The 19,741-nt window shown below is 39.5% G+C and overlaps 2 protein-coding genes across 11 annotated transcripts in view; one reads left to right on the top strand and one right to left on the bottom strand.

The window, feature by feature from the left end:
* Positions 1–1,572: 1,572 nt before the first annotated feature.
* On the top strand, positions 1,573–2,827 carry LOC137245496 (uncharacterized). Its single transcript, XM_067776275.1, has 2 exons — positions 1,573–1,665; positions 1,724–2,827. Exons 1-2 carry the CDS (start codon positions 1,615–1,617, stop codon positions 2,750–2,752), a joined length of 1,080 nt encoding a protein of 359 aa, XP_067632376.1. The 5' UTR covers positions 1,573–1,614; the 3' UTR covers positions 2,753–2,827.
* A 2,520-nt stretch (positions 2,828–5,347) lies between these two features.
* Positions 5,348–19,741, bottom strand: part of LOC137238426 (uncharacterized) — a 38,469-nt gene continuing 24,075 nt past the window's right edge. For 9 of the 10 annotated variants that reach the window (XM_067763383.1, XM_067763387.1, XM_067763386.1 and 6 more), the window contains 14 exons: positions 18,104–18,747; positions 17,550–17,848; positions 16,345–16,677; positions 16,106–16,269; positions 15,766–16,049; positions 15,030–15,186; positions 14,763–14,957; positions 13,901–14,230; positions 13,678–13,822; positions 11,751–11,977; positions 11,368–11,686; positions 11,028–11,289; positions 8,367–8,487; positions 5,348–8,303 (listed from right to left, as the gene is read on the bottom strand). In XM_067763383.1, the coding sequence (XP_067619484.1) occupies positions 6,196–8,303; positions 8,367–8,487; positions 11,028–11,289; positions 11,368–11,686; positions 11,751–11,977; positions 13,678–13,822; positions 13,901–14,230; positions 14,763–14,957; positions 15,030–15,186; positions 15,766–16,049; positions 16,106–16,269; positions 16,345–16,677; positions 17,550–17,848; positions 18,104–18,709 (5,550 nt within the window). In that variant the 5' untranslated portion in view covers positions 18,710–18,747 and the 3' untranslated portion in view covers positions 5,348–6,195. The remainder of the gene's footprint in view (positions 8,304–8,366; positions 8,488–11,027; positions 11,290–11,367; positions 11,687–11,750; positions 11,978–13,677; positions 13,823–13,900; positions 14,231–14,762; positions 14,958–15,029; positions 15,187–15,765; positions 16,050–16,105; positions 16,270–16,344; positions 16,678–17,549; positions 17,849–18,103; positions 18,748–19,741) is intronic. The other variant, XM_067763390.1, reaches the window with a different exon arrangement.

The following is a 19,741-nucleotide window of genomic DNA, read 5'->3' as shown; positions in this document are numbered from 1 at the left end:
GTATTACATTACCATAATTAAAAGTTATATCTTCACTTATTTTTGTCAAAACTAATAGTTTTTAACCCGAGTTAAGTTCTTTAATCACTTGCATTCATACCCCTCATCTCTACATTTATTCAGTAAAAGCGCGCCCAATTTAGATGAAAGAGACACAATCGCTTAATAAAGAGAGAGGAAAGAGCTCCTTAAAAGCATTTCCTTATCCTGTTCAATCACCAATTATCGGTGAGTCAAGGAACTGTTAAGGGCCCATTACTGATACTTAGCATAGACTTGACTTGACTTGGCGTAAGCTTGTCAACTTAGCAACGATTATACTCCACTTAGCGCATACAATCTGGCATCATAATCAGGCTTGAAATTTATTTTTAAATAAATGTCAATTTAAGTCAAGTTAAGTGTTGCCAAGTTTTGAGTAATCAGTAACATGCAATGTTCATTTAACAGAACTGTAAGTGACACTTCTCAAGTCAAGTTAAGTCTATGCTAAGTATGGCTAATGGGCCCTTTAGTGAATGCAACCTACTGTTCGACTTGTGCATCCGGCACTGCCGTACCTTCCAAAGCAAGCCACCGAATAAATTACGCTTCATCCTATCATTTGGCATCGACTCACCGGTTATATACATACATATGCACACCTATTCGCTGACCAACATTTCTTTACTGTTTACCCATACCACCGGCTCTTAAAATACCTCTAACTGTCTAACTTTCAACTGGACCGGTGTTATAAGCCTTACTGCGCGGTTGAACACCAGCCAGTTGGCTGCCAGAATCACCGAACATTGATTTTGTCGGCATTTCTGAGGTATCCGTCAACTGTCCTTTCTACCGACCGTTTGATATGTTAAACCTATCTATCAATTCTACTGGCAGTATGGGCACTCTCCCTCGAAGCTACGATCGCCTCCCCATCCATTACTAACCGGATGGCCGGTCGCTTAGCTCTCTTCCGCTACTCTTACTCTCACCACTCTCCCTCTCAGTGTGTGTGTGTATGTCTTACTCAAATACCACTCACGAAGTAACGTTTATGTATTCATTTACAAAGAAAATGGGCCCACTCAACTCTGGCTTGGCTGAGCGAGTAAGATTATTAAATTGAAGTGTAAAGAGTGTCCAAAAAGACTACGATAAAGCTTCAGAAACAATCAGAAAAATGTTCCAATATAACTCCAAAAAGGTTTAAAAAGAGCTATTATGAGGAAAATTGGCGGCCACTGTTGTGTGATGATAACGTGCTCGTCCTCCTCGGTTCATCCCGGAAAAAGCAACATCAAAATATTTCCTTGCTGATACCATTCGGAGTCGGCATTAAGCCTGTAGCATGTAAAACTGCAAATTGGAAGAGAGACCAAAATCATCTCCAGGGTATATCGGGCCAAGTATTTATTGCTTTTACGATCAAAATAAGAGTTTTTTGAAGATTTTTCACCCCAATGGAAGCGCCCATGTCCCATATTTAACAATTGAAAAAATAATCTAATCGTCAATAGTAAGATTAAATTGATTAGCTATTATTTTTATGCCACGATATTAGTCAATAAGATTCGATTATACAAAGTGGATGGTATCATTACAATAAACGCAAAAAAAAAAAACAAGAAAATGATTAACAAATTCAATGTAGCGTTTGCTATTTTATTGCTATGTGCAACGGTGAGGTTTTCTAAAATATAATTGATCTAAGCAAAAGTTGTAATTCATTTTCAATTAGATATCTGTACAGCAAATCACTGCCGCCAAGGAGATAATCGATATGCTGAAGCAATCAAGAGATCTTGTACAGGGAGAAATTAATGCCTTATGGCCTCTCTTCAAAAACTTGCAAGATCAATATGATTACATGGTGAGTCAAACAGGGAACGATAATCATCAGGAAGGATCAGAGTTAATGAGTCCCAATGAAAGTACGAAAAATGAGCTGGAAAATGAATTCGAAAATTTATTTCAAGAATATTTAGTTATTAACAGCAGCAACAACCACAACAACAACATCATAAATAAATATAATACAACATTGCCATCACTTACTGAGCTGATGGATGTCACAGGTCTAACTAGTCCAACCAACGAAGAGCTTGCTGAGCGTGCCGACATTGAAAGCCTACTAGAAGACGCACTCAACGAGACTCAAATGCAAATTGATGAAATAGTACGACGTTCGCTACAGCTGGAATTACAGTTAATTAAAATAAATAAACCCAAACTAGTGGAATATATTTTCAGGGCGCTGCAACTGCTCTATAGAGTTTCCGCTCGTCTAGGCCGCGCAGCCTACTGCACTTATTCTCACATACCGCAACTCAATGAATCGCTGCATAACATTTATGACGGCGTCGATTGTTATAAATATTCAAAGCATTTGATGTTACAGGTAGAGCAGGAGACCGTTCAGACTGTGAGCACCATAAGGCTGAATGTGTTTAGTCTAGCAGATATTTATAAGAAAATTGCAAGTAAAAAAACTTTGTTGGGCAAATTATCAGCAGTGATTTTGAATCTAATGAAAATCGTGCATAGTATAAATGAAACTTTTCATCTCGGTATTACAGCGCTCGACAGGGTGCAAAACTTATTGCCCGATGCTGTGAACAAATCTGTGAGTTGCGGACGAAATTTTATTGATGGTGTGCCACAAATAACTGAGATGGTGGCAAATTTATCCTACTGCATAACATTCGTTGATAATAATGTAAAAGATTATGATTTTATGAAACCAGAAAATGAAAGAGATTTTATGTAATCGAAAAATTAATAATTAAATAGTATAATTAAGTTCATTTTGCATATTTTTTCACATAAAATGCAATAAAAAGGTTTTCTGCAGAAGATTGCTTTCAATACGAAGAAACCGCCTTACCAACGCATAACTTTACCACATGATGACATACGAAGTATGTCCAGTGCATAAAGAAAATATGCAAAAGAAGGCAATTGGGATAAGGTTTACAACAACTAAAGCATGACGTGGCTGAATGCGTTTGTAACACTTCAACCATCGTAGGAGTGCGGGTTCAAATCCCACTCCCGGGAGAAAAGGCTTTGAAGAGATTTACAAGGTATAATCGAAACAGCTGTCGCCTTGTCCGTCCTGATGTCACGTTGTTTAAATTTTTCCCAAATTATTAAAGAAACCCGCTCTTGTTATTTTTGTTTGATAGCAAAAGCACTCCCCGAGCTTTTAGTAAATTTCAAATACTTTAAAATTACAATTTGACTTCAGGAAACAGTCGAGTATCTGCCATCAATGCTAGTTAGCTATCAATGCTAGTAGGAAGTACGGGAACACAACGATTTTATATTAATACAGAGTAGTGTGGGACACTATTCATGTATGTACCGGTGATTTTTCCCCAACTGAAAGATCACAGAATATCGCAGCGTCCGCTTCGAAGAAATCGGATCTACGTCTCGTCGCAGGAACAATTAGCTTCGATAATATGCAGAAAGGAGCCAGTGATTTGTGCTTTGACTTGGTAGAACTAGATGAACTTTTACACAAGTGGCTAGGCAAGTGCCTTTGTTGGCGGCTTAGCTGCGAAGTTATGAAGCGATTATTTGGTTAATTGTATTGCTATTTTCTGTGAGATGTTGCAGTAAACTGCTTGTTAAGCTGCTATAACGAGAGCTGTGACTGTAATTATTGATAATCGCGGATTTTGAACTGCAATTTCTGTCATAAAAAAAATAAATGTAAGGCGCGATAGCCTCCCAAGAGATCTAAGGCCGAGCTTCTCTTCCAATTTGCGTCGTGCTCCTCTTGATTTTCCCTACAAATTAGCCGGACGGGACCTACATGTTTTATGCCGACTCCGTACGGCATCTGCAAGGCAGATGAGTATTCACTGAGTGCTTTTTATGGCGGAAATACACCCGGAGCGCACTGCCGAGGGGCGACCCCGCTTAGAAAAATTTTCTTCTAATTGAAAAACCTTATTTCTAACATTTTTAGGTAGATCTATTTAATCAGTTCCAGTCAAGTATAACAATCGCTGTGACCGGGGAGACACAGTGCGCCTCTTAGCCATAAAGTAATGTTGACTTTTTATTCAATCTGATTTCCGATATAGCCACTTAACAAAACATATACAAACAAGTTTTCAAATCGAAACGGTGATCTTAACCAAACACAGCGCTGAAGCAGGAACGTAAAACGCAATCAAAAGTGAAACCTAAACTGTAACTAAAACCGAACAAGGAACTTAAAACGGAATTCCAAACCAAAACGAAGCAGATCTCGGAATCGAGCTCGAAGCCTGAGCCGAACTGAAACAGCAACCGAAACCAATATCTAAACCGTAACCGAAACCATATCCGAAATCGGAAGCATAACACAAAGCTGAACCGAAACATCAATTGAAATCGGAGCCGTAGCTCAAAATGGAACCGACATCTTTAATAAGAGCAAGTCAGAAATTTGTAAGTTAAGATTCAGAGTCAGTCAAAGTAGACGAAAAAAAAGATTTTCTAGGATCTAGCATAAATGCTGCCTATCTCCAGGCAAGCAACTCTGCCACCCCTATCACCTGGAGGCTTGATCTCGCGAGCGCAGCACACGAGCATAGGACGTGCCCAAAAGTTTCTTCCTACAGCTCGCACTTTCCACACGTGCTTATACTGCTTATAAGCAGTCTTCTCTTATTAGAGATAGGAGCAACTTTGTAAGTCTGATATCGTAGGATGTGCACATGATCTAATGATCTTAGAAATTTTGCAGTCGCCTTCTGTCCACGCCTTCCTACTTGATGGTTGATATGCAACTCCTGTCTCTTTTTGATTTCTTCCAAGCAGGCGGCCGGTGTGGTGTGGTGGTAGCGGGCTTCGCCTACCACACCGAAAATTCTCCGACACGCGACCATAGTTTGTTCGCAGGTTAAGGGGTTTGAAATATGTAATTCTAAACCTTCAGGAAGTATTTCTTTCTATCCTTTTCAACCTTTCTTCCTCCTGTTACCTTCTCTCTTTCATCTGAAAGATGCAGGCACCCACTTACTAGTTTTTCTTCTCTACCAGCTCCTTTTGATTTCACATATCATATCATATATATTATTTCTAATTGCTGTTTTTATGTACAGGTCCCTTTTTCGCTCTTATTTGGAATCCAAATTTATAAATAAAGTTTCGGTTGTAAAGATGGAGATTCGGGCTATTAGCGAGCTTTGTGCAATTTTGGTCGTAGTGCTTTTGTTTAGCTATATTTTATTAAAATAATTTGTTAAAAATGTGAGCACACAAAGAATTCTATTTATACTATGGCACTATTGTGAATATTTTCACTGCATTGCCGGCAGTTGCTATCATACGCTAGATGGCACTGCAAGCTGTGAGCTGTGAGTTTTAATTGATTGATAGAACAGCTGATTTTTGTTGATATTTGATAAGAGACTTTTATATTGGTTGCGCAAGATGCGCACGGGTCCGGCTCGTTTACATAAAAATATCTTTATTGTACAACTTTCGCATAGGTATACACCTTCTAAATAATTTCAACACAAATATTGCTTACAGCTAAAAATAAAACTTATTCTAAATATAAAACTACAAAATATACATATATTTATATGACTTATATTTTAATTAATTTGTTATATGAAATCGATGTACATATCAACGGCTAAGTGAAAGATTACGTTCTTCCGGCTTTTGTTTCGAACCCGACCTCGTTGTATTGTGGGGAAAACCTTAGCTCAGTTTTTTTCTATCTTAAGTGTGAGCGTTTTAAATTTTAGTTGATTTTTGAGAAAATTCTAAAATAGCTTACGTGCATTGTGAATTCATACAATTGGCGAATGTTTGAAAAAATCGTTCACAATAGTAAAAAACTTTGATCACCTCTTAAATGGCTGTTCGATTACTTAAATAATTTTCTCAAACCGTTTTGTAGACGACTGGTACATTGCATTATTTATATATTATAAAATGTTTTCTTAGCTGGCTGCTCATATTTTCTCTATTAACTAGATTTTAAAAATTAATATTAATGTGTAGTCTCATTTTCTTTTAAAGAAAAATTGGTTTGAAACACAAATGGACAATTCATAGCACTTCAATTTATGAACGCGACAGCCGTTCTCCCTGCTATGAAAGCGCGTTTTCAAAACGGCAGCCGAAATAAGGTGCTCTTCATCTCAACCGACGATATGCACTTACATTTACATAAATATGACACATTTATTGCTTTTTTGACTAGACAATGCTCTCTTTATGTCGCCTGACATATTGCTCACTTTGTGATTTATCCAATTGTCGTCGATCCAAGACTTCATAAGGCACACTATGCCTCACACCACCCACACCTCTACCAGCATGCGGTGATGATTGTGACTTTTGAACACTTTCATGTGAACTCTCAGTGGCCAATTGCGGCACAGCTATGGCATCTGCCATTAAAGTTTGACGACACAAAGCTGAAAGTGCTGCTCTACTTTTGCCACTTTCCTGCTCTTTTGGCGGCGCATCTTTATCTTTCTTGCTACCACCCTTGCCACGTCGAAATTTCGATGCCAACGTAGCAAACCCCAATTTGCTCGAAATTTTCCCTGAACGACTGACAGCACGTGGCAAAGATTCATACAAGCTGCCATCGAGATCGGTGCCGGTATCTGAATGTGTTGGCGTTTCAGCATATGAATCGGGTGCGATGGTGCCAACACTAAAACTTTTTGGTAAATCACTACCATCATTCGCCGCGGATATCAAACTGTAATCGCTACGACGATACTGCTCCCAGGTTTCATTGCGTACAATTTCGTCACGTCGCTTTAATTGTGTTTGCATTAAAGATGCGTTACGTTGAAGAAACTCCTCTTTAGCCTTTTGTAGGCGTAACGCGCGTTCGGAGAGTGGTGTGCGTGGTGTTTCTTGTGTGGCGACGGCGACAATTTGTGGTGTTGTTGGTGCTGATGTGCGTGTTGCAGGATAATCGAATTGCAGCGGTTTCATGCTGGTGGGTGTTAACGACTTACGTTCGAGTTTACGTGCAATACGTGGTAGAGTGTTATCAAAACGGTCGGGTGTAAGTAGATGCGTTGTAGTTTCGCTGCAGACAGAGGAACCAGAATTTGTTTTTGCAATTTTAGTTTCAATTTTCTTGATAGTCGCACTTTGTGACTTTGTGAAAACTACGTTGTGGTGTGACTTTTCGGTGTTCTTTTTGAAGCGACGCTCTTTACGTCCTACGCTCGGACTTCTGCGACCCACTTGATTAGTTGCACTGATACCAAATCTAGCTGGACTGGCAGTATCACGCATTAGGCTGGTACAACTTTTATTGATAACACTAAAACTGTCGAATGCAAGCGGCTTACGCACATCCTTAGTTTGTTTCGTAAGCCCCTCAACACTCTGACACTTACGCTCTTCATAGTACTCATACTCACTAACGCGCACATCCCCCTGACTTAAAGACTTGCATGTTGAGTTCGAGCGCTTTGGCGTTACACTACCCACCTCCGTTTGTGTTTCAGAATCGTCAACATCTAACGGCTCTTCCGTTGCACCCTCAATCTCTCGTTGCGCCTTTATGGTTGTCATTACCGCTTCGATTGGTGTCTGCGCCAACTCTTGCTCTATAACCGCTATGCCACCTGTAGCACTGGGCTCAGCTATTGTAGTAAATACTTTTCGTTTCGTTTTCACAAACACATTCTCATTTAGGTTAATATTCAAGTTCTCTTTGGATTCCATATCTTCGATTGGTGACCATTTTTGTTTGCTTGCGCTTGGTGCTGCAAGATAATAATCACTGCCACTTATTGTTCGATGATTATTGCTGCTCTCGCTTAAATCGTGATTCTCCTGGCTGATCACATTTTCGCATTGTTCAATTGGTTGTCCCGGCTTCACTTTTAGCACATAAACAATATCTTCACCGGGCACCTCCTCGCACTTGCGATAATCTTCATCGAAAGAACGTTGTTTTTGACGAAAATTCTTGCGTTTTATGCGTCGCGGTGTTTCCAAAATTGAATTATGAGCGTCAATGTCGCTGCTATCGCTTTCAGTTTTGCTATTTTGGCGCGAGCCACTTTTTCTAAGACGCAGCTTCTTTTTACCGATGCTGGCACCATTTACAGCATTATTACTATTTGTATATTGGGTACGTTGTGATAATTTTGGTTGTTGTTGTCCTACATCATCGTTCTCTGCATGTGATGCACTCCATTCGTCTGTTGCCTCGAGTGTGGTTAAAATATGATCCTTTACTGTATCAACCGGAATGTTCACTGGTACATCAGCTGCTGTGATGTTGATATCCGGCACTATATCTCGTGGATATGGTGTTGAAGTTCCATCTGAAAAGATGAGCAAGAGGTATTACTAATCAAAATTAGATATACGATTTCTTTAATGCATACGAATGCTTCTTTTGAGTAACTCGAGCGAATCGCATAGACCTTTCAACTCTTCACTGTATTCATTGGTACGGTCCTCCATGGTTTCCTGACAGCAGGCCTCATCAAGCGGATGCTTTTCACACTAAAATTGTAAGACATATCAAAAACTCATGTGATTAGGTTAGTTTGAACTGGCCGGTCAATAAAGACCTCACATAGACTGAATGTGTCCCAATCAGGTGCCACGACATACGTTATAGAATATCCCCTTGGCAAATCCTAGCTGTTTTCTAGGACCCTTAATTGCTGCATCGAGATCTGCCAACTCTGCCGCCCCTAATAGCTGGAGCCTTGACTTGGCGAGCGCAGGATACGAGCACAGAAGGGATATAATATATCATCAAAGAAAGAATACGCGGCCTGGCAGCCACTCCACTGAAAACAGTGAAAACAATGCTAGCTTAGAAACCAAAGGAAGAATAACTCTTGCCAACAAAAGGCTACTTTGGACTGAGTGACAATTGAATAGTAAAGTCCACTTTCGACGAACAAAAATGACGCTCTACAAGTCGCTCCACCTCCTTCTCCTGATGTATGGGTAGGAATTATGGACGGTGTCGAGCAAAGATGAGGTGGCTCTTGGAGTGTTCTAGAGAAAAGTTCTGCGGAAGATTTGAGATCCTGTCCGCAATGCCGGCTGCAAGCATCGAAGAGGGTATTATGATGATCTGGCTTCGCTGGCTAGTTGGGGGAGGCAGGCATCAGTTATCGCAAAACAGGGATAGCTGGCGTGACTTGTTACGAAACGGTCAAAATCGCTTAGGCGGCTAAGCGCCAATTAATGATGGCGATGATAATATGTGACCCGGCCTATGAAAAGGTGGCTTAAAGCGGAGTCATTGGTGCCGTTTGTCGTATCACTGTAGTCGTATCCCTAACGTAATCAGCTGTTTATCGTTACGACGGTGAACCAAAAACCAATTGGTTGGCTACGATACGGTTACGACCTTAGCGGCACCAATAATCGATTGCATTGATTCCCATAAGGTTGGTCGAATCAGCTGTTATAAGGTTACGGATACGGTTACCAATAAAGCACCATTGGTATACAGCTAAACTAAAGCGCCAAATACACGACACGAAAAAAATATTATAATAAATATCAAAATATTTTAATTTTTGGCGAACATTTGCGCGAACTGTTCGTGCGTGTATGGCGAAATAGCTCATAATCGTAATAATTTCTAAACGGAACAGACGTGCGCGGAAAAGTAAAATGGACAATAAAAAATTTCTGAGTGAATTTATTGAAAGGTATAAATCTTTGCCATCATTGTGGCAAGTAAATAAAAAGCAAAGATTATTGTAATAGAATTAAAAAGAATAATGATTATGCGACTTTAATCGAAAAATTAAAAGAAGTAGATCCTGATGTTAAAGCAAGGCGGTGATTAGGGGGAATCGCTTCTCTCATTATTGTATCCCGTTTCGTTATGAGTGGCAACATTTTTTGTAAAAGTTGGTCAAATGTTGCCTTGCTCAAACGAACGTAATTTTTAAAATCATTTTGTAACGTGAATTCCAGTTCTTTAATAAGCTCACTTTGTCCAAGAACTGCTCGTTTTTTAAACCATTCTTTGCACCAAATTCTTTTTTTGCGATCTTCTCTCTTTTTTTTACGCTTAATTGCCACAGCGAGCAATATTGCTGCAGCATAATTGTTGTCCGTATTCATCGCTGTCTGAAAGAGAACTAATGTTCGGCCAAAAGTTCGTATGGTGTATGGCCATAGCTGCGAACAAGATTGCGGAATGTTCGTGGAAATGTTCGTTTCGTGTATTTGGCGCTTAACAAATATAAAATATCGTCGCAGACCAATTACCACCGCTGACTATGAGCGTGTTTTTAGAAGTTCTGCGACTTATAAGTATGTTAGCCGCTTGTTTGCTGTTCTCGCTCGTGCGCCAGTTAACTAGGTCATAGATTTGTGTAGCCATGCACCGTATGCAATTCGAAACTCCTGGCACTATTCCACCTTGATTTTCCTCGGTAGGTTTATTGAAAGTCGGAGATTTCTCTTTTGGTACGTTCGAACCCTTTTATATTCATTTATGTATAAAATTCTTTTTTGTCGGAACGCCCATATATAGACAGTCTGTCAGTGGCGACTTTCCATTAAAATTTACCGATTACCTTTCTGGAGAACGGTTGTTGTTGTTGTAGTAGCGTTAAGGATACTCATCCAAGGTTTTGGGGAATTTTATCGCTGGATCGGAAAATGCATAATCGATAGCCGACACTAAAACAAAACCATGTAATGCGTTAACAGTGAACCTAACGGTGAAATTAGTGATAAGAACATTCGGTTCGTAGGTAGTGACAAATAAACCAGTGGCTAGTAGGTAGGTTTGTAATGGTGAATAGTGGACGATCGGACGGTGAGTGGTGAAACGATTAGACAGATAGATGTCCAAATAACTGATGGATCGGTCAAATGTGAGACCCAAATATATTTAACGGTCTGACGCTGAAATCATCTACTACGCCTATATATCTAAAGAGTTATGGACAGTGGGGTCGAGAGTGATTCAAGTCTGTTGAAATACAAAAATAGTTTTTGATTGAAATAGCCAACCGTGATAAAATTGTCGAGAACGGGATGAAAAATTAAAATAACCTCACCAAATCAATGATTCTGCTCAACTCGCTTTGCACGTCCGATATGGCATTCAAAACATTCGCTTTCATCAATTTATCCGAATAGTATGGATAGATATTACGAATATGCACGAGCATCGATTCGCATTGGCGTAATGCTGGATTTTGCCCCAATTCTGTAGAAGCGCGCTTAAGATTCACAAAAACTTCATCGGTACGCTGTAGTACAGAGAGTATGGGCGCTAAATTAGTGTGCGATTCGAAGCTTTGTACTCGTCGTGTATTGCTGCGAAATATTAACATTAGTTCGAATTATTATTTTTCTATATTCAGATAATTTTAAAGTAATGCAAGATTCAATTACCAATAATCACTGCAAGCACCTTCTTCATACTTATAAATCGGTGTTTGCTGTTCTACCAGTGTATGTGTGGCCAGTAATGGTGATGCTGTCTCCTCAATATGATCCTCCACTTCGACCATAACAGCTTCGGGTTCTTCGTATTTCTTGTAGTCGTGCTCATCAATTACATCGGAGCTGCCATGATTGTCAATCTCTTTCAGATCGTTCATATCGTTAAGCGACAAACTGGAGGCTTGATGCGAGATGGCGGGCAGAGGAACAATATTTTGTGCAATGCTATCCAATGAAAATGAACGACTTAGCGTGGGTGAGTTGTCGTCTGAAATGTTAACCAATATTTTATAACTTTAATTTATAAACTAAAAAAGATAATATTTTCTTACTCGCACTACTTTCTTTTGTAATACGATCCACCACAATGGGTCTATAGCCAGGATGTAGCAAAGCAAATGTAGACGATTCAGGTCCAATGCCACGTGCCTTCTCCCACTCATACAGCTTGCGTGTGAATTTGCGTGATATACCCTCAAATTTCATAACTCCCTCAGAGGTCTTCACTTCAATCTCCTTCGCCGGATGATCAGTTACGATCGCTTTGAGTTTGGCTAATCTAAAAGAAAAAGACGTGTGAGTACAAAGTGCTCGTGGAGTTTGATGTATAAACACATAGTTCAAGAACTTATTCCAAAAATAATTTAGCAATATTCCTTAAATAAGATCACTTTGAAATGGTATCAAAAGAACTCCGTAATAGCTCCGAATTCGCCCCTCAGCTAAGGCGCATGGGTTAGACGAGTCTCACTTGTGCCTAAGTATGTGGCTAAGCAGTTTATTCATGTCAATAATCCAGAGTGCATGCGGACCGTGTCTATTGGATTATTGCAGCCAGGGGTGTTATATTCGGCTGTATTTCCAAGGAGCCTTCTGGGGTCAAGGTCGCCTAGGAAATTAACGACGTCTTATTTCACAAGGGAGTACCATTGTGGCGGACGGTTTTTCTTTCCCATATTTATTAATAGGCCGCTCTGAAACACCATTATTATCTCAGAATCTTATAATGAGGATAAGGAGGAAGGGAGAAGCAGAAAAAAGTCCCAAGCCAGGGAAGATGAGAGCTCGTACCTATCAGCGTTACGATTGGAAGCCATGCTTAACCCAAAGTATGGGATAGTGAGCACTTGGCATATACCGTAGAAGTAAGTCTAAGAAAGTTCGCTGACAAGAGCTTTGACATGAGAAACCTTCGCTCCTGCAACAGGTATGAAGAGGAGGCAAAGAAGACCCAGTTTCAGGGTCGTGAGAACAACTACCCGCATTGTAATGCATGTCGGTCTAAAGCCGTAGTTCAGAGGGACCCCATCACCTGAGAAACAATTACCATGAAAGCTGTAAATCAAAAAGGGGGTGGAGGAATAGTTGCGAAGTACCAACAACAGAAAGCACAGATGTTGAAGTGGGTAATAGGCTCAATGGAGGTTACATCAAGATTCCGGCATACCGGAACCGGTACTTGGCGTATCGCGACCTACCGAAAGCTTAGCAATACATCCTCCAAATAAATACATCGGCGGAGAATGAAGCATAACATGCTACACGTGTACAGAATAGGAAATTACCATGAGAGCCTTTAATGAACAAAACAGAATGAAGACGTTAAATTGAGGACAAAAGAATGGGGAGGGACAAAGTGCTCAATGATGCTTTGGGCACTACAATGCAGCTTTAACACAGCTGCATATCTGGCGTCGAGGGAACTACTCGTAAATCTTACTTTGTTTAACGTGGTGTATTATATTTAGCCCTGATATCTAGCTTACTTATTCTAACATAATATTGTTTTACTTAATTTCTGCCTCCTATATTATCTCCCTTTTATTCCCATTTTATTAACGGTGCCCAAGCAAAAGTCTTCCTCCTTTTTTCTCTTTCTCATTTATTTGTTTTTCTATTTTGCTTTTCTGACTTCGTTCATTTCCATCATGGTTCAACTATATACAGGTTGGCTCATCTGTAAAGCAACAAAATATGTCTGTTCAAATTGTCAAAATCTGTGTATTGGTGTTGGTGCGAATGGTATGGAATGGAAACCTAAAACTTAGCAGTTTTTGTATGTGTAAGTAAAATGTTGCCAATGTGTTGGTTTCATTTTGAGTTTGCCATCTCTTTTGACAATCCCTTCGACCATGCAATGACATAAACAAAATCAGCTGATGAGATGAGCCAACCTGTACATAATTGAACCATGATTTCCATTAACTGTTTTGGTGTCTAATTCGACCATGTGGAATTTTTGGCATTTATTACACTCACTTTTCTAATTTATCCTTGTCGTGTGGTTTATGCTCAATATTCTTCTTCACGCTTTCGCTGAGTTTACCCGGACGTTTTATGGAATCCTGTGCACATGGAATATTGGGTGTGCCACCACTACCTTGTTTCAGTTTATTCCATTGTTCTATAAAAAAATATATGCATTGTAAATTTAGATTTTTTCTCTTACGTTAAGTTTTTGTTTCAAGTATTTTACACTCACCCAACTTTTTTTGAAACTCCTCTGGTAGATCTTTTTGATCGGGTAACGGTGTCAAACCCTGTCCCTCCAATTTCAGCTGACCTGTTTTCCACAAGTTCCAATCAATTTTTAGTTTTGTATCGCCGGAAACGTCTCGCGCTGTGGGAGATGTGGGCGATGTTTGTGTAGAAGGCGGGCAGTGTGAAATTTGTTTTTTGACACGCCATTTACGTAGCTTCTTTTTAAAATCTGGTGTTAGATTTTCTTCCAATACTTTAGCAGTGAAATTTTTGCTGCTTGCAGGATGCTGAGGTGGCTCTTCAGCTTTTGGTGGCGTGATTAAAGTTATTGCTATTTTGTTAAAGATAAAATATAGAAAATACATTTTGCATTCGTATGTTGTGAGCAGAGTTGAGTTTTTTTAGTAAAGTTAACAGGAAGCACTTTAGTAAGCTAATAACTTTGAGAAGGCGTGCGTGAGAGTTCGCCACACTTCCATTCGGAGACATATTGTGAATACCCTCAGTAAGTATCGCGCTCATTTGTTCAACTAGATTTTTCCCTATTAATCAAATGGATTTCCAATGTGAACTTAAGTCCCCTACGTGAGTCATTTTGTGCATAGTCTTGAACATCGAAAGGGAAAATAACGGAAGAGTAGTCTTCCTCCTGACCCTACTAGCTTTTGTATAGGGAATTGTCAATATAGGTCGTCGTGGCGGCATAGATGCGATAGAGCCATGCGTATATGGTTAGCTTGGGAAGAAAGCAAAGTCTTAGTCTATCCAAGCATAACAGGGAGACCTCGAAACAATCACGATTGGTCCGTACTCGTTACCCTAGAAGCTAATTCTGCGTATGTACTAAGTAAATTAAAACTCACCTCGACATGCATTCGTATTTGTTTTCATTTTTTCCCATTCTCGCCTCTTCTCTTCGAATTCCATATCAAATTTAGCTCTGAGCAACTGATAACGTTGGTCGATTTCATGCTTTTCGTCGAGAAACGATTTGTGTGATGTTGTGTGATTGGGTGTGGTGGGTTCTGAAAAATCACCACTGGATAAATCTTCACTTTCTGCAAAAAAGTATGTGAAATATATTGAACTTTGAACCAAAGCTGTTTTAGTTAACTGATTTATAAACATACCAAATTCGCCAAAGAACTCCGAATGACGTGAAGGGCTGCTTGGTACAGACGAGTTTCCCGGAGAATTAACTTTTTTCGGGTGATTTAACGATTGAGTGCCATCTTTGGGACTTATAAGAGAATAAGGTGAGTATGAGAAATCCGAGTCGGTAAGGTCCTGTAATTGTAAGAAAAGGTGATATATTTTTAGATGAATAAATCTTTATAATTCACAGATACTGCGAATTTTAAGTGACAACGTGATCTCTCTTTTTAGTGGCAATAATTTGATTTTTGACTTTATTTGTCATTTGAAAAAAAAAAAACCTTTTCTCACACTCTTCGCGAACCTCGTTTTTCAACTTGTTTGGCTTTAGAAGTATTTGAGAAGAGCATTACGAAAAGTGTTTGAAAAATATTTGCCTGTTTGTCGTTATTCAGCCTTATTCGAATCATATTGTTTCAGAAATGTTTAAGAAAATGAAATGTCTTGGGAAAAGTAGGAAATTGCGATATTAAAAATTTGTCTTTTATTTTGTGGGTGAATCAACACTTATGTATTTAGTTTCAGAGAAATCACAAGCTTTTAGTGCATATAGACGCACATATGTAATGGTTTCTTTGACGAGATATGCAATTTAATTAATGATAAAATTTATAACGAACGAGACGCAGATGTAGTCACAGTCAGTCAGTCACAATTATTTCTTGATATCTCTGCAAAATCATTGGTATTCCCAATTACATCATGTAATACCTGCTTAAGATTCAGATTTAATGGACTTGGTGGCGGTTTTGAGCGACGTGGTATTGTTGTCAAATTAGCTACAACATCCTCTGGCAATGCCTCAAAGTCGCTGTGATTTTTTGATCTCCGCAATGATTTAATCGATGACGATTTTCTGGGTATAATAGGTCTAACATTAATATCACACTTTGTTGACCGGTGTTGGGATTCAGCATCAGCAGTTTTTGAACGTTCCAAATAGCAAGCATCAGTATCGTCAATAGCACGACCATCACTCTTTGTTGAGTCTCTTCCTAAAAGATAGAACAAATTATTTACATTTAAATTTTAGTAAAAAATACAAAATTACTGAGTGTGCTGCGACAACTGCTATCAATATCGTCCATTGAACTCGCTGAACTGATAGTGCCTGGCGTACCAGCTTCACTGAGTAAATGTCCGGAAGATGAGCTCAAAATGCTATCAGCTGAGCTGCCACCACCACCAGCCGGCATAGATGGCACACGCAAGTATCTGCAAAGCAACAACAAAAAATTATTTATTTAAAAAAAAAATTAAAAAGGAAAGCTTTGTTGGTTTTTAACTCACCTCGCAACCTCATTATTCACTGGCGTCAATCCCACAATATTGCCTGCATGATCCTTGGGCACAGCTTGGTATACAACAACACCACTGGCGCCCGCACCCTCGGTCAGCGCTGGTACATTGGCCCGCTCCCATTTGAATGCAGCCTTGACTTTCGTCCATTTCGATACCTTGGATTTTCCCTCACTATAAGTACTCTGACGTCGCATCATCTGTGGTATGGCACTAGAACTTTTCGTATCACGCTCCCGTTCATAATCTGATTTACCGGCTAATGAGGCTACAGATGTGGCTGTCATATCATCCATCATCATTGATTTACTACGTTCACGTTGCCTGCAATGGAATAGAAATTAGAGTTGGCAAATATTAATGCCATGTGATTTGACTGTGATGTGACCGAAAGATCATATTAGATTGCTGAGATAGTTGTCATCCGTGACTGACGGACTGTGATGGCATTTGCATGGGGTTTGCACGAAAACCTGTCACAGACCAAATCACAGAAACAATAAGCTGCAATAATATGACCCAAAGAGCCTGTCATATCGACATATATAACGCATTCATTATTGATTCATACTACCGGGGCGAATTTTGATGCTTTGGCTTAAGTTGCGGTTATGATTATTAGTGGGCGTGGTTGTGAATTGCGATTAATAGCATAATGCTCTGATACTACTGTGCAGTAGAGCTTATGGTTTCTCGAATTTTTTTAGAAGTTTCTCGCGAGTATTGGTTTCCTGATAATCAATTTATTCTCTGCATTGGCAGTATTACATGCTTAGATCTTTCGACTTCTTCTCAAACACAAGCGAGCATTTCGAGAAGAAATCAGGTTAATACTGGCACTGCAAACTCTTGTTTGCGTTCGAGAAGAAACCGTAAGCTTCAGAGATCACTGTTTCGAAAGCAAACTTTAATAGAAAGTTTCGAGAGCCGACTAGGAAATATTTTACATAGCAGACACTGCCGCAACATAGCCCGATTGAGCCAAACTAGAATTAAGCGAAATACATTGCAATTTCTGATTAAATTTCCTACTGGGATGCTCGTTCTCTTGTGCTCACACACATAGTAAAAATTTTTCTATTATTTTGAGAGAAAACATGTGGGTGCGCAAGTGCTTCCCTTGTGTTGTGCTCACGATCACTCAGCGGCTCTCAATCGACTTTCAACAGGTTCTTGCTACTCATATTAGTACTCACTGTTTTAGAGTGCCTCGTTTAATCGATGAAGGATTGCTACCACCACTACCAAAAGCACTAAAATTGCTAAAGCTGATCGTAGAAGGGGCCGGTGTTGCTGGTGCTGGCGTCGTTGCAGAGGCGCCTAATATTAATTCAATGAGAGCAATCGATTTTTCAACATCCACCTCAGTGTCTGAGTAGCGATCTTCTTCGGGATTATGTATCTGTTGTTGTTGTTGCTGTTGGCGCATCATTTGTTGGTGGTGTTGCTGTGTTTGTTGTATCCGCTTATTGCGCGCCTCCTTAGCAGTTCGCATCTAAATATATATCCATGTATGTACGTAAGAATGTGTGTGTAATTAAATTGATTCATTTTGTTGGGTTGTATTGTTGTAAAGAAAAGCCAGAAAAGTACGCGCGTGATTATTATTGTCTCTTATAATATGTTTATTCAATAAATTTTGTGTTTTTCTTTAAAATTTAATTTCAAGTGATTTTCTGTTATTCTTTGTCCACTCATGCTTAAAGAAAAAACAAAGCTAATATTACGTCGTCCAACGTTTCGAACTTACCTTTTCATTTAGAAGGTTCACGTAATTTAGACGTTCCCTTTGCCGTCGCCATTTCGCCGCCTCATCAAGATATTTGTCCCATAATGCATAAAGGCGCGATAGTTGCTCGACGGATCCATGTGCTGCCAATAACGCAGACAAACTGCTGCCCAAGCGGCTCTGTAGCGGTTCGATGAATTGTACGCATTCCTGTCGAATGTGTTGACAGTAGGCGCAACGTGGTTGCTCCAATTCATGTTCGTGTTGTTGTTGTGATTTTGCTGGTTGCTGCTTGTGTGCTATTGCTTCATGGCCCACCTTACATTCGTTGGCTATAATTTTGTCGAGTGTTTTATAAAATTCCTCTTCGTTTTCAATATAATTGAAGAGCGTATGATAGCCAGCTGGTAGATCTTCTTTTGTTTGTTTGGATGGAAATTGAAAAATGTTATCGGTCTGACGTGGATCTGGTGGTGGTGATGGCAACGAGTCATAGGCATATGTGCCTGATGTGCGGCGTGAAGATGATTTTGATGAGTTGCCTTGCGGTTGTGTTGGCGGTTGGTTATGCATGGTGGTGTTTGGCGTTAGTGGAAGGGTGCGCGGACGCTCTGGAAATTTTTCCATTGTTAGTGAATCTAAAATGTGAAAATATGTTTGGTGTACTGAAATTAAAAAAAAAACATTATTTATGATGTGTTCTTTGAAAATATAACACTGTGCAACATATTATCTGATTGCAGCAAGATTGCAGGATAAAGTCGCTAGTGGTTTAAAATGCTTAAATTTAAACGCAATAGGGATTAGGTTGGGTTGAACTAGCCGGCGTTCCTCAATTTTCAGAGTTCGTGGCCTTGCATGGATGTTCAATGCGACATCATCTTTGTGCAGCTTAGCATAGAGCCAATTTGTTAAGGCCGGATGTATTTCATTCAATCCAGTTGAGACTGGAAAATATTCAAGGAAATGCCTTGGGTATATTCTTGTTGTTACTGCGCTTTTTCAGGTTCTTGAGATTCATATCTACCTCCACTGCTTTACGTATTGGAGTTGTTGTCCTTAGAGCTCCTCTTTATAGGGCGCATATAAATACTGCCAGCGCCCCAGAACATTATTAATTTGAAGGTTTGTAGCAACTCTCTGCAGATATTCTAAAGTCGCGTTGTGGGTGCAGGTCTCAGCTTAATCTCATTGCACCTTCCAACTGTTTCAAAAGCTGATAGCGGTTTTGATCACACGGGGGGTGCTCGAAGTCGAAATCTTTAAACAAAGCATATGATAACTCACTGGGAATCAACAAAAGAAAAATTTTCCTGACATATGCAAAAAATTTTTTTAATTTTTCAAATAACATGCTTTCTATTTTAACATGTTTTGCCATTTTATTCGGACTATGCCCTCTAGGTCAAAAATACCACATATCAATTTTGAGCTCGATTGGAGATAGTTTAGTAGGGCGGGTCGATTTAAAAATCGCTCATTGCTCTATGAAAATCGTATTCTAGGGATCAAAATAAGAAACTTTGCCGAAGGAACCATAACTCTAAAATGAATTCTGATGTCCCCCCCCCTTTGGGGTGAACTTTTGGGTAGGGGCAATTTCAATTCTACCTGCTGTGTCTTGTGGTGGCCTAAAAAAACAACACAAGCAATTTTACG

The sequence above is a fragment of the Eurosta solidaginis genome, chromosome 1 (assembly GCF_040869045.1).
Source record: "Eurosta solidaginis isolate ZX-2024a chromosome 1, ASM4086904v1, whole genome shotgun sequence".
NCBI classification, from domain to species: domain Eukaryota; kingdom Metazoa; phylum Arthropoda; class Insecta; order Diptera; family Tephritidae; genus Eurosta; species Eurosta solidaginis.
The sequence above is the reverse complement of the archived record's forward strand: the minus strand, read 5'-3'. Positions and strand labels throughout refer to the sequence as shown.

Coding starts and splice junctions, on each gene's coding strand:
- LOC137245496 (XM_067776275.1), top strand. CDS start 1,615: ATGATTAACAAATTCAATGTAGCGTTTGCTATTTTATTGCTATGTGCA. Junction 1,666..1,723: donor TTTTATTGCTATGTGCAACG/GTGAGGTTTTCT, acceptor ATTTTCAATTAG/ATATCTGTACAGCAAATCAC.